The sequence below is a fragment of the Misgurnus anguillicaudatus genome, chromosome 2 (assembly GCF_027580225.2).
Source record: "Misgurnus anguillicaudatus chromosome 2, ASM2758022v2, whole genome shotgun sequence".
NCBI classification, from domain to species: Eukaryota; Metazoa; Chordata; class Actinopteri; order Cypriniformes; family Cobitidae; genus Misgurnus; species Misgurnus anguillicaudatus.
Window position 1 is genome coordinate 16717494 of NC_073338.2, and position 15704 is coordinate 16733197.

A 15704-nucleotide genomic window follows, 5' to 3' on the forward strand; every position below is an offset into this window, starting at 1 on the left:
TTATTTATTTATTCATTTATACATTTATTTATTTTTACTTTTATTTATTTTCACATTTATTTATGTATAAATGTATTTATGTCTACACGTATTTATTTATACATTTATATATTTCTATATATATTTATTTCCACATTTATTTATTTATACATTTATTTATTTCTTCTTTTCTTCGTCTGCATGCCAATGAGGGGGGCGCGTTCCACCCCAGACCCAGCAATCGATCTCTGAGCGCCAGTGCTGAAGCCCCGAGGCCCCAGCGACACCCGGCGGTGTGAAAAGCGAACAAAGTTGCACATAGAGTGAATGACTTGGAGATGTGTAATATCCAAAACCTTATTTCAAGTTTTAAATCATTTTGTGTCACCACAACTGTGTGTATATATAGGGTCACTACACATAGCATACGCACTGCACTCAGTACACGGCCGTAAATCGCCATCCGGCCGTGACCTCCAAAATGTCTTGGCACACATAAATATCAAAATGCACGTTATCAACATATCTGATGACAGACCCTTGTAAGTGGACAGTATGCTCCAGGGCATTTACATTAAATGTTATTAATAGTGCATAATTTCATGCGTTTCCATATTAAAGTGTCCACTTACAAGGGTCTGTCATCAGATATGTTGAAAACGTGCATTTTGATATTTATGTGTGCCAAGACATTTTAGAAATCACGACCGGATGGCGATTTACGGCCATGTCCTGAGTACAGTACGTATGCTATGTATAATGACCCTATATATACACAGTTATGGTGACAAAAAATGATTTAAAACTTGAAATAAGGTTTTGGATATTGCACATCTCCAAGTCATTCACTCCATGTGCAACTTTGTTCGCTTTTCACACCACCAGGTGTCACTGTGGCCTCAAAGCTTCAGCACTGGCACTCAGAGATCGATTGCTAAGTCTGAGGTAAAACACGCCCCCCTCATTAGCATACAGACGAAGAAAAGAAGAAATAAATAAATGTATAAATAAATAAATGTGGAAATAAATATATATAGAAATATATAAATGTATAAATAAATACGTGTAGACATAAATACATTTATGCATAAATAAATGTAAAAATAAATAAAAGTAAAAATAAATAAATGTATAAATAAATGAATGAATAAATAAATAATAGTGTGAAAAAATACAAATATACATAAATAAAGAAATACAGGTATAAATACTCATTTATTTTTATTTTTTTACATTTCCATGTGTATATATTTCTTTATTTATTTCTGTATTTTTGTTTTTTTTTACATTTCCTTGTATATTTATTTATGTATTTATTTATTTATGAATATGGCAGAATTGGCTCCCCATATGATGGAGCTTTGAATCCATGTTTGCAATGTTGAACTGCCTTTAGCAGCCTCTCTTTCCGTTCTCTGTCGTTATTTTGTGAAGGCATTGGTGTTTTTTGTATTTTTTTCTACAAAGTGTGCCAACAACAGCAAATTTAGTGTTTATATTAACTTAGATCTGATCGGGAACATTAAATCGATTAGACAAGCATAGGGTTGCCACCTGTCCCGGTTTTACCGGGATTGTCCTTCTTTTTAATAACCTGTCCCGGGAAATGTATCAACTCTCCCGGGACACTAAATGTCCCAGTTTTCGAAAAGCTATGTTAATATGTAATTTTGCGCATGCACGGCAGAGAGTGAGACCTTGCGTCTGACGTGACGTCTGTGTGTGTGTTAGCGCATGTAAGACAGAGAGCATCCTGATTGGCCTGTTTCAGTACATCAACCAGTCAATTGTCAGTGTGGGCGGGCTTTTATCTCTTCTCCCGAACCGAATTAATCAGTGTATCTAGAAACAGGAGCGCCATGGCAGAGGGAGAGTGCCCCAAAAGCGAAAATATAAGACACATTTTACACCAGACTACACGAGTGTGTACCCCTGTCTTAAAATAGTTAAAATCTTGCATGGTGTACAGTTTGTAACAGTGACTTCAGATTTACCCATGGCGGGTTAAATGATTGTAAAATACATGTTGAGGTGAGTTCAACGAGTTTAATTTCACGTGCATATTTTTCAGGCCGGCTAGTGGCTATTTAGACCTGTTTAAAGTTGCAATGGAATATAAATAAAAACAGTTTACATAAATAGTATAATCAGTTTATATAAATTGTAAAGTGATTTACTTATTTTAATATAAATAACAAATAATTGGGTAACACTTTACAATAAGGTTCATTAGTTAACACACACAGTTAACTAATAATAAACTGCACTTATAGCCTAAAGCAATTTATTTTATTTTTGTTAATGTTAATAATAATTTATTTAAATCTTGTTAACATTAGTTAATTCACTGTGAACTAACATGAATAAACCATGAACAGCTGTATTTTTATTAACTAACGTTAACAAAAATTAACAAATACAGTAACAAATGTACTGCTCACGGTTAGTTCATGTTAGTTAATACATTAACTAATGTTAACAAATAAGAATTGAAAAAAAAAGAATTGTAAAGTGTTTGCAATAATTGCATAGGCCTATAGAAATATTATGCTCTGGGGTGGGGGGTGTTAGGGGGCTTGTGAGCAATTCGAATTGGTAGGGTCATCGATATGTCCAGGTTTTTTATCAGACATGGGTGGCAACCCTAGACAAGCATTGTAACGTTAATACTAAGAATGTGGATATTTTGTTGTTGTTTGCTTGCTAAGTTGCTAGCACTTTTAGAACACCGACAGCAAATAATTACCGGAAGAAATACATAAACAAACTTACAAATTACTAATTCTGCGGTTTAACAACTGATATAATGTAATGAATCTACCTGTTAATGCAACGAACTTCGGAAACTGTCGTCTTCGCTCTCCAGGCAGAGAGTGAACACCGTCACAGAGATGCTGCGGAGCGGTCGGGAAAACACGAAGTGGATCGCCGGAATCAGTGGAGTGGTAACAATAAAACGGCAAGATTTTTGGGCACCGTGTTTAGTCTATGTTCCGCGTTTTGCTGCTTTCCGCAAGTCTCTCATATTAAAAACGAACTAGACACCCACCTGAAAGGGTTTTTAAAATATGTATTTAATATTTAATTAAACTGTATAAATCATCATGCGGGCCGGATTGGACACCTTTGCGGGCCGTATCCGGCCCGCGGGCCGCATGTTTGACACCCCTGCCATAGAGTGTGTGTATCCAAAGTGTAAAATGGCAAAAAGGTTTAGACAGAATACATAAGATCCCATGTAAAAAAGTAGCCTACATTTGAATGTACATTTAAATAAGTATTTGGTAAAAGTTCTGCACTACAAATAAAAAGTACATAATTGCACCTGAAAAGGTATACAATACCAGTAACACTTAAATCAATTTCTAATTAAATAAATTTTGTCTTAAAATAGCACAGTTAAGTATAATTAGATTCTTAAAGGGACATTTCACAATACTTTTTTAAGATGTCAAATTAATCTTTCTTGTCCCCAGAGTACAAATGTGAAGTTTTAGCTCAAAATAACATATAGACTTTGTAGGTGTGAGCAAAAATGTGCCGTTTTTGGTTGTATCATTTTAAATGCAAATGAGTTGATCTCTGCACTAAATGGCAGTGCCGTGGTTGGATAGTGCAGATTAAGGGGCGGTATTATCCCCTTCTGACATCACAAGGGGAGCCAAATTTAAAAAAATTTAAAGGCCTTTTTTAATGGTTGTCTCTTAATATACTAAAAATTACACTGTAAAAAAAATCCGTAGTTTTTACGGAGAAATACTGGCAGCTGTGGTTACCAGAACAATTCTGTAAAAAATACATCTGAAAACCGTAAAAACAACACCACCACAGTTGTGTGCATTACATCGAACTTTTGTAAATTTTACAAATCTTACCTGTATACAGAATTTCTTTGATTTATTAACTGTTTAGAAACTCTTACTTTTTAATGGTAAAATGCAGATGTGATTGCCAGAAAACCGCCTTAAAAATATATGAACATGTAAACAACTTTTTGTATTTTATTAATTAATATAATTTTATTCATATTTGAATATATGCAGAAAACCACTATAATCCAGGTGATGGAATAGACAGCTGCACAAAGAAACAAAGTTTGTTGTGAAATTATTACAAATTGTTTTCTAATTAATTGCCAACAACTTGAAAAGAGACAACACACATACACCAAGATTGTATCATACAAACAAATACAAAACAACATCAGGGTAAGTTATTAAATCGCTCAGTGTCTATGAGTCCATTTTACAGAGTTAAAAAGTGACACTTAAATAATGACATGATGAATGAACATTAATGATGAAATAGAGAGCAGTCAAAACACAAGTACAACTCAACTACAGACAAAATGAGACCTCACCATAGGAGAATTAAACACAAACACCATTAACATCTACACTTATTACAAACCAGTTTGACATATTTCTGTCATACATTTACATAATCTCTTATTGAGAATTAACAGAGGGTTAGATGATGATTTATCAAGTCACCATTATGGTGATCAGTGGTTGTTTTAGTTGGGGTCTTGAGCCTCATGGTTACCTAATTTATTTTTCTTTTTATCAATTGTGTTAGTGGGTTACACAGAGCACTTATTGATGATGAAAGGGGTTGTAAAAACAAGTCTCCAACATTTCTTTACTGTTAAGTGGTTTGATTTATCCACATGAAAGTTGTGATTGACTGGTAGTTATAGTAAGAGAGAAATGAGTTTAATGTCTGGTGTATGTGGTCTTCTGCAATTATAGCGTTTATGGAGTTTTGTAAAGTAATGGCTTTGGGACTGGTTAAAACGTTTTTTTGACACTTCATATTCATATCAAGATTCAACCTACAAACCTCAATAGTGGTGACCATCTAAAAACTAATTCAGATTAAGTGCAATGCATGCTAGATAGGTTTGTACTATGAGAATACCCAGAATGCATTGCGGCATGCAACTTTCATGTTTTGGGTCACCGTTGTTGTGATTTGTATGCTGATTCTTGATGTCTAGACTGATTTTGTTTAGTCACAGAATTGTCTGACATTACTTTTACTGTTTTTAAGTCTAATTGTCTTGCCACTCTGTAACATCGTCCCACAAGAACATTTGTATGGGGAACAGAAAAAAATTAATGTTCACGTTTAAAGTTTTTTTTTAGAACACTTGCTTGGTAAACTTTAAGATGACTAGACCATCATTAAAAATCTACCAACATCACTTGATTTTACTTATTTCAGCTTCTTAGACCATAGCTTATGTGTATTGACACATTACTCTAACAGTCAGAGAAAGCTTAACCCAAAGACCTACGAGCCAAGTGTCCCATTTAAGGAAACAATGATCACCATAATGGTGACTTCAAACAAACCAAATAAAGTCAAACTGGTTTGTAACAAGCGCAGATGTCAATGGTGTCCGTGTTCAACTCCTCCATGGTGAGATCTTGAGCGATTGAATGTGTTTATATGTTATATTTATACAGTTAATGTTCATCTAAGATTTTGTCTGTAGTTCAGTTGTACATGTGTTTTGACTGCTCTCTATTTCATCATTAATGTTCATTCATAATGTCATTATTTAAGTGTCACTTTTGAACTCTGTAAAATGGACTCATAGACACTGAGCGATTTAATAACTTACCCTGATGTTGTTTTGTATTTGTTTGTATGATACAATCTTTGTGTACGTCTACTGTCTTTTTTTAAGTTGTTGGCAAATAATTAGAAAACAAGTTGTAGTAATTTCATCACAAACTTTGTTTCTTTGTGCAGCTGTTTATTCAATCACAGGGATTATAGTGGTTTTCTGCATATTTTAAGAAATGAATAAAATTATATTAGTTAATGAAGTACAAAAATTTGTTTACACGTTCATATATTTTTAGGGTGGTTTTCTGGCAATCACATCTGCATTTTACCATTAAAAAATAAGAGTTTCTAAACAGTTAATAAATCAAAGAAATTCTGTATACAGGTAAGATTTGTAAAATTTACAAAAGTTCGCTGTAATGCATACAACTGTGGTGGTGTTATTTTTACGGTTTTAACCACAGCTGCCAGTATTTCACCGTAAAAACTACAGATTTTTTTTTTACAGTGTATTCTTTACTCTTTAAGATGTTTTTAGATGATCATACAAAAAGTGGTACCTAAATACATTTTTATTTACTTTTTTTTTAGCACATTTTAGTTCATATTCATGGTGTCTTAAAATAGCACAGATAAGTACACTTAGATTATCTTAACAAGTATTAAAAAATATTTTTGTGTGTATTAAGTACACAATTAGTGGGCAAAAATAGAGCCCTTAAGTACACTATGGAAGTGTACTTCTTTTTCACCTAAGAAGGTCTTGTTTGAACAAGTCATGGCTATCTGTAAAAACAGCAGTGTCAATTTGAACAAGTGTGTAATAATAAAATAATTTTACTTTGCTTTGTAGATCAACATGAGTGCCGTTTTATCCAGCCTTACTATAGAGCAAAGGAAGAAGCTGCGCTCTATGTTTTATCCAAGCAAACTGAGCCTGTTGTTCAAAGCCAGTGTGCATGGGTATCACTCTGATTACTTTCATCAGAAGTGTGACAGGCAGGGACCCACTGTCGCTGTGGCTTACAATAACTCAGGCTATGTATTCGGAGCATTCACCAATACCGATTACGCACAGACAGGGAAAGACGTAGTGGACAACAAAGCCTTCCTGTTTAGCTTCAATGACAGAATGGGTAACGAAGATCCCCTTCGTGTGGTCAGTGGAAATCCCCAGTGCTCTTTCCATGACGGAAATACTGGTCCAAATTTTGGATCTTTGGTGTTTATCTATAATAATACGGCCACAGTCTACAGCAATCCTGGACAGTACCAGTTTGATCCACTGCAGATGCATGGGAATAACTTAAATCTGACTGAGTTTGAGGTGTACAGAGTGGAAGGTTTGTGTTAATAATATGCATTAAAATACCAATAAGAGTATGAAGAGAGCATTCAGTTGTTGAATTTTTAGCACCCTGGTTTGTGGTTCCCTTTCAGACTATGGAGGGCTTATGGATAAACCATGGAGAAATATCCAGTGGACTCCTGAGTGAGTATCTTCTACGACCAGTTATTTCAGCTTCACTTCTCCTTAAAGGGGCCATGTCACAAGGCAAGGCAAGGCAAGGCAAGTTTATTTGTATAGCACATTTCATACACAGAGGTCATTCAAAGTGCTTTACATAGAAATGAGAAAATAATATATAAAAGAGAAAAAAGAAAATGTAAAAATAATAGATACACAATAAAATCACAATAAAAACAAAGATACATGAGAATTTAGAATAACAATTAAAGAAAATGAATGTGATTTTAATAAAAACAGTTTAAAATGTTAAAAAGAATAAAACAGGAGTAAAAGTGACTTGAGTTAAAAGTGCAGTCAGTGTGAAGCAGTACAGTGCTCATTCAGTAAATGCAGAGTTAAACAGATGTGTTTTTAATCTAGATTTAAAAGTGTTTAGTGTTGAAGCACTTCTGATCTCATCTGGAAGCTGATTCCAGCTAGAGGTGGCATAATAACTAAATGCTGACGCACCTTGTTTTGAGTAAACCCTTGGTATTTCTAACCCAGATAGCAAGCACATGTGGGCCACTTCAGGCAAAGATGCAGCACTGCTGGTCTTCTTATGGCCCGAATAAAAGGGATGTGAACCTAAAGTGGCTCACATGTAAAATAGCAAAAATGGGCCAAATATATCAAATCACATGTGGGCCTTTTAAGGCAAAGATGCGGTGCCCATTGCAACATGTCATCTGAATATGAACCAAAAGTGGCCCATCCGACAAATAGTGAATATGGCCCAAATATCAAACAACAAATATTGGCCACCTTTGGCAAAAATGCTGCACAACAGACACGGCCTAATTTTGGAATAAACCAAATGTGGCCCTCACATGTTGCAGCAAATGTGGCCCAGCTCTTTACAAACGTGTCTGGGCCAGTTTTGGCAAAGATATGGCAAGGTAAGCACCGGCTCATGTGGGTTTGTGTCTAAAGTGGCCCACATATGTTGCAGCAAATGTGGCCCAGTTCTTTTAAAACATATCCGGGCCGGTTTTGGAAAACATGTGGCACAGAAAGCACCAACTCATGTGGGTATGAGTCTGAACTGGTCCATATATGATGCTGTAAATGTGGCCCAGCTGTATAAAGATGTATCAGGGCCAGTTTTGGCAAAGATATGGCACAGTAAGCACGGGCTCATGTGTGTGTGAGTCTGAATTGATCCATATACCCAGCTAACAGAGAAAAGTTCTAAGAACGTTCCCTGAAAGTTCCCAACGTTCCCAATAACTTTCTGCCAACATAAAAAGTGTCCAGTTTTCTTGACGTTCTAAGAACATTTCTGTGTTGTCTGAACGTTAGAGGAATGTTACATTTTACCATTTTCAAACATTATGACAATAACCTGTTTTAATGTTCACACAATGTTTAAAACAACAACTGTTTTTAAATTGACTTGTTTGCTTGTTATGTAAATGATAGAGAAACATTGCATTTTATTATTTTAAAACTGTTATAAAACATTATTTCTGAATAGTCAGTAAAAATATTGCTGTAGAAAACACAATTCACTTATTAGGTTTAGATGTTGATGCTTTGTTTAATTTTAAGTCACCATTATTGTGATTAGTGTTTGTTTTAGTTGGACCCTTGACTTCTTTACTAATTTTTCCTGGTTGCCTTACTTTGTGTGTATAAAACACATTTGTTATGGTTATGTAAAGGTAATAGTGCAATTCTGTGGTGGTTGGTATATAATGGTAAAAATCATCATCTAATTAAAGGATTTACTCTTCAAAAGTTTATTTTCTGTCAATGGTGTATATGAGATCCAGCACTTTCACAGCAGTTTGTCATTAAGGAGTTTTAGAAATTTTGGCAAAAAATAACTGCTGTAAATTTGGGACATACGAACATCAAGAATCACACTATGAATCTCAACCATGGTGACAAAGAAAATGTAAAAAGTTCATTATTTCGCCATGTCGCAGTGCATGCTGGGAGTCCTGGATGAGATTTGTAATTTGTTAATACCCAGCATGCATTGCAGCATGAAGTTTTTCATTTAATTGTCACCATGGTTGAGATTCATACTCTGTTTGTGGCATCACTCTGGCTTGCTCGTGGGCGAGACGTGTCAAACAGGAGTGGACCACACAAGTGCCATCAATCCATGCCAGGTGTGGGCCAGATAATGGTGTTGGGTCTGGGCTGAATCTGGGCCAAAATTTAAATTAACATTACCCAGATTTGGGCCAGATCTGCATTATTTGCTTTGTGTTTGGCTGACATGTGGTGTTTCTATGATTTGCTTGTGGTAAAGATCTGGAAAAAAAAGAGGTGGACCGCTCAAGTGCCATCATTCCATGCCAAAGGTGGGCCAGATGAAGGTGTCAGATGTGAACCAGATCTGGGCCACAGCAATTTTGCTATCTGGGAACTGACCTAATCCTAATGATCTGAATAATCTGATTTTATATTCAGGTTATTATTGAGGTTTATATTCAGTTAGCATATCTGTCATGTATTTGGGTCCTAAGCCATGAAGTGATTTATAAACGAGTAACAATACTTTAAAGTCTATTCTAAATGTAACAGGAAGCCAGTGTAAGGACCTGAGGACTGGACCCAGCCAGCAGTGCTTGGTGGGGCAAATGTAAGCCCCATATGGGCTTGCAATATGAGCCCCAAGCTGGTCTTGCACCCGGGTTTCATGCTGGCCCCATCTGACTTAGCCCACATGAACCTTCTGTAGAAACAAAAGCCAATGTGGACTAAACCAAAGTCAAGTATGGGTGTGGTTGGGTTGAAGAAGTGATGAAGTTAATTAGATAATGAAGAGATGAATGAAGTGATGATTGACCATTAATGATAAACACCTGCTGTTAATAAACAGAATCACTAAAGAAAGATGAACAAGAAGAGAATAAAGAGAAAAAAATCCAGCAGAACCACAACAACTACAAAAAATAAATAAACATTTCTTGGTGGAGCTAATGTAGACTGCAAAATCCCCAGTGTTAAATTAATGCTGCTCAGTGTTTAGATCCACATTACAGGGTGTTAAAAAGTAACACTGAGGCATTTTCATCTTACTTGTAGAGTTATTTATTAACTTAGGTGTAGATGTTTGCTGTTTCATTAAAAGTCACCATCATTGTGATCAGTGGTAGTTTTAGTTGGACTCTTTACTCTGTTCTTGACTTGTTGTTTTCTGGTTGCTCTAACTTGGTGTGTTTAAAACCTGTTTGTTATGGCAACGAAAGAGACTAAAGTGTCCAGTGTGGTGGTGGTTAGGATATAGTGTTGATTGTCACATAAAAAAACTGATATGCTATTTTAGTTTGCTTACCGAAAATATTTTGCTGTCAGTAATGTGATACTGAAGTATGACATCTGGCACTCTCATTTCTGTTTATCATTTTAAAGAACGTTGAAATACTGTATAGTTCAAAATTAACTGTTGTCCAATTTAGACACCCAAATATAAAGAATCTGAGTATGGATCTCAATAATGGTGACCATAAAATGAAAAGCTTCATGCTGCAATGCATTCTGGGAATCAACAAATCTTATCCAGAACTCCCAGAATGCACTGCGGCATGAAAAAAAATCATGAACATTTTGCCATTTTTCTTTGTCACCATTGTTGAGATTCATACTCTGAGACTTGATGTTCGTGTGTTTAAGTTACATCATGGTTAATATAAGTACACATTGTTTCAAAATCTTCAGAATGACAAACCGCTTTGAGAGTGCCAGATATCATACTGTAGCATCACATACTGAGAGAGACCAATACATCTGCTAAATGAGCAAACACTAAATGAATAAATACATTATCTAGATGTTCAATATTACGTATCAACCACCATAACAGAATTGCAACATGGTCTCTTCTTCTTCTTCTTCTTTTGCAACATGGTCTCTTCTTTACCATAACAAATATAACACACAAAGTTACAGCAGGCAGAAAAAACATACAAGAGTCCAACTAAAACAACCAATGATCACAATAATGGTGACTTTAAATGAAACATCTAAACCTAAGTTAATAAATAACTCTACAAGTAAGATCTAAGATGTAAAATGCTTCAAGTGTTCCTTTTTTAACACTCTGTAGTGTGGATCTATATAAACATTAAGCAGTGTTAATGTTAATTTAACACTGGGAATTTTGCAGTCTACATTAGCTCCACCAAGAAATGTTTATTTATTTTTTGTAGTTGTTGTGGTTCTGCTGGTATTTTCTCTTTATTCTCTTCTTGTTTATCTTTCTTAGTGATTCTGTTTATTAACAGCAGGTGCTTATCATTAATGGTCAATCATCACTTTGTTCATCTCTTCATTATCTAATTAACTTCATCACTTCTTTAAAGGGGTCATATGATGAAAATGTTAGCATTGCCACTTTGTAGGTGTGAGCAAAAACAGGTCATTGAAATTTGGCTTTCATTATGATGTCATAAGGATATCTTATTAGAATAATACCGCCTCCTTAATCTGAACTCTGAAAAAGAGAGAAAAGAAGGACTTGACAGCACAATTGAGTTTGAATTACAACAAACCACCATCATTGTGATCAGTGTTTGCACTTTATCCGCTCATTTGCATTTTAAAAAACACACCTAAAACGACACATTTTTGGACTTGACAGCACAATAGAGTTTCAATTACAATAAACCACCATCATTGTGATCAGTGTTTGCACTTCATCCGCTCATTTGCATTTTAAAAAACACACCCAAAACGACACATTTTTGCTCAAACCTACAAAGTGGCAATGCTAACATTTTCATCATATGACCCCTTTAACCCAACCACACCCATACTTGACTTTGGTTTAGTCCACATTGGCTTTTGTTTCTACAGAAGGTTCATGTGGGCTAAGTCAGATGGGGCCAGCATGAAACCCGGGTGCAAGACCAGCTTGGGGCTCATATTGCAAGCCCACATGGGGCCTACATTTGCCCCACCAAGCACTGCTGGCTGGGGAGTAATGTGCTCAGATTTTTTGGTTCTGGTCAGAATTCTGGCAGCAGTGTTTTGTATTAGCTGCAGCTGTCTAATGGTCTTTTTGGGGATCCCAGTAAGAAGTCCATTGCACTAATCCACCCTGCTGGTGATGAAAGCATGAACAAGTTTCTCTAAGTCCTGTCTTGAGACAAAACAGCTAATTCTGGCAATATTTCTGAGATGGTAGTAAGCTGATTTGCTTATCGCTTTCACGTGACAACTGAAATTACGGTCAAACTCTAAAATTACACCAAGATTTCTGACTTTATTTTGTGTCTTTAGACCCCTAGAATCAAGGTATGTGTTAACTTTGAGAGTTTCATCTTTATTTCCAAATACAATGACTTCAGTTTTGTCTTTGTTTAACTGGAGGAAGTTTTGACGCATCCAACAGTTAATTTCTGGGTGTCATCTGCATAGCTGTTGTAAGCAATTTGGTTCTTTTTCATTATTTGACCAAGTGGGAGCATATACAAATTAAACAGAAGTGATGCAATGAACCCTGTGGGACTCCACATGTCATGGATGTCCACTCAGATTTATGGTTATCTATGTTCACATAGTAACCTCTTCCTTGTAGGTATGATTTAAACCATTTGAGGACCATCCCAGAGAGCCCTACCCAGTTTTCCAGTCTATGTAAGAGTATGGTGTGATCTACTGTGTCAAAGGCAGCACTAAGATCTAGTAGCACCAGCACTGATATTTTACCTGAATCAGAGTTTAAGCGAATATCATTTATTATCTTTATGAGCACTGTCTCTGTGCTGTGATGCTGACGGAAACCAGATTGAAAATTGTCCAGATAGCCATTTGAGTTTACGAATTTGTTCAGCTGATTAAAAACAACCTTTTCAATGATCTTGCCTATAAACAGAAGATTTGAGATTGGTCCACGGTACAATATGAGGCCGTATTGATCGTCATTCTGATATTACTGATCTTTTCAGAGAAAAAGGTTGCAAACTCATTGCATTTGTTGTCAGAGAGCATTTCACTAGGAACTTGATTTGGGGGGTTTGTTAGTCTCTCTACAGTAGCAAAAAAGAGTGCGAGTGTTGTTTATGTTGTTATTTATAATGGTGGAGAAGAAGGTCTGTCTAGCTGTTCCTAGTTCTACATTGAAAGCACAAAGACTGTCCTTATAGATGCTATAATGTACTTCAAGTTTTGTTTTCCGCCACATACGTTCAGCTTTTCTGCAAGTTATTTTCATGTGCTGTACTGCTGTTGTGTTTCTCCAGGGTGCTTTACGTCTGCCAGTGATCACCCTGACCTTTACTGGAGCTATACCATCAATGGCATCTTTAACTTTTATGTTAAAGTTTTCAAGGAGAACATCAACAGAGTCTGCCGATATGTTTGGCAACATTGATATAGCATTCATAAATACCTCACCGGTGTTCTCATTTATGAACCTTTTTTTTGACATAGACAGATCTAGCATCAGTGGCAGGACAGATCAATAAATCAAATTAAACACAGAAATGGTCAGATAGCGCTTCATCCTTGATCACAGTAGATGAAATGTTTAGGGTACCCTTGCTAATAAGCAGAACAAGAGTGTGTCCCCGATTGTGTGTAGGACCTTGCACGTGCTGGGTCAGATCAAAAGTGTTTAAAACATTTAACAGTTCAATTGCAGTATTGTTTTCTGCATTGTCTATACACAGGAAAATCCCCAGTGTTAAATTAACTCTATCAGTGTTAAATCAACACTATTTGGTGTTTATATAATCCACACCAAGATCGGTGTTAAAAAAGACTGGTGTTAAAAATATAACTCTGAATCAGTGTTAAAGTTAATGAGATAATGAAGTGATGATTAAGACATTAATGGTGAACACCTGCTGGTCATTCAAATCAATTACATTTTGGACATTTTCCTGTCTCTACATTTTTATTTTGATGACTCGTTTTCTGGAGAAAATACTAAAATAATAAAGAAAGACAAATTATTAAATGCAATAAATGAATACTGTTGGGTGTATGCCTCCAAAAGCTTTCACGTTTGCCTCTCTATCAGCATCTCTGTTTGAAAATAAAAATATAACTTGCTAAGTTATTTTCTAATTGGATAAGTTTAACTTCTAAACAGCTGTCAGAACAAAATACAAGTGCTCAACTATTCCAGCATCCACACGCGTGATTTAGTAGACAAATCTTCTTTCTGACGTGATGTCTCACAAGTCAAATAGACATTTATCACAAAATGTATAACATTAAATCTTAACTTTGTGTTTGTTATGAGTTCATTTGAAGTCACCATTACTGTGATTAGTGTTTCCTTTAGTTAGGCATTTGTCCCTTGATCTTCTCTGATCTAACTCTCCTCTTCTAGCAATAGCAACAATGTTTTAGTAAAACCACTTGTTCATTGCTTCATGTAAGGGGAAAATCTTCCAGACATTCTTAGTTTATTTTTATTATATTCTACTCTACAAATCGTTGAAACATTTGATCACAAATTAATTATAAAGAAACAGGCATATAGAAAAGCTCTATGCAAATGACATTGTATTGAATGAGACTGCTGTAATGCTTTAGTGTTTTTGTTGTTGTTTTTTGCTTAAGAGAGACTTCATGATTTCTGATACAAATCTCAACAATGGTGACAGTTAATGGTAAAAAATTTTGTCATGTTGCAATGCATGATGGGAGTTATGAATGAGTTCCTGGTACCCAGCATGCATTGCGGCATGAAGCTTTGTTGTTGATTGTCACCATGATTGTGTTTTATAGGCTGATTGTTGATGTCTCAGTGTGTCTGACTTACACCACAGATTAGATTTGGGTAAACATTATTTAACTCTTCAGGGTATGTGGACTTTCACAGCACTGTTGGATTTCATGGGAGACTCACAGGGTTGGCAGAACATAAATTAAACACTTATATTTAGTGATTACTTTTTATGATATCATTGAATCCCAAGACTTATACTTTCATACTTATTATCATAGTATGACTTCATTTTTCTCATCTTCCTCTGCTTTAACAGATGTGTTTTATAAACACACTGCCACAATTAGCAGAAGGAAACTAACACTAAACTTTAAGACCCGGGTACCCAACTAAAGGAAACACTAGTCGGAGCAATGGTGACTTACTTTATTAACCAGATTTACAGCAGTTCTTTAGAAGTTAAACCTATCATCCATGTAACTCTGGAAGCAAGTTGTGATTTTAGTTTTCAAACAGAGATGATGATAGTGTTCATTTAACTATGGTGATTTCATCTATTGCATTTAATAATTTGGCTTTCTTCCTCATTTTAGTATTACTTTCTCCAGAAAAAGAGTCAACAAAATAAAAATTTTAAGACAGGAACAATTCCAAAATTGAGTTGATTTGACACTGAATGACCAGCAGGTGTTCACTATTAATGACTCAATCACTTCATTATCTTATTAACTTTAACACTGATTTAGTGTTTTTTTAACACCAATCTTGGTGTGGATTATATAAACACCGAGCAGTGTTAATTTAACACTGGGGATTTTACTGTGTATGAATATTAAAATGATGGAAACTCAATTGAAACTCCATTGTGCTGTGAATTATTTTCTCTCTCTCTCTTCACTAAATGGCAGTGGCGTGGTTGGATAGTGCAGATTAAGGGGCGGTATTATTATAATAAGATCTCCTTATGACATCATAAAGAGAGAACATTTTCAATGGCCT

General features: G+C 35.4%; 2 protein-coding genes across 2 annotated transcripts in view; one reads left to right on the forward strand and one right to left on the reverse strand.

Moving 5' to 3' along the window:
* The window catches only part of LOC129441882 (uncharacterized), a 429034-nt gene that overhangs the window by 154632 nt on the left and 258698 nt on the right, over window positions 1-15704 (reverse strand). The window lies entirely within an intron of this gene.
* LOC141369004 (interferon-induced protein 44-like) overlaps window positions 1-15704 on the forward strand; it is a 44572-nt gene that overhangs the window by 5842 nt on the left and 23026 nt on the right. Inside the window, exons 2-3 of the mRNA XM_073873920.1 lie at window positions 6410-6899; window positions 6997-7048. Coding sequence (XP_073730021.1) covers window positions 6416-6899; window positions 6997-7048 — 536 coding nt within the window. The 5' untranslated portion in view covers window positions 6410-6415. The remainder of the gene's footprint in view (window positions 1-6409; window positions 6900-6996; window positions 7049-15704) is intronic.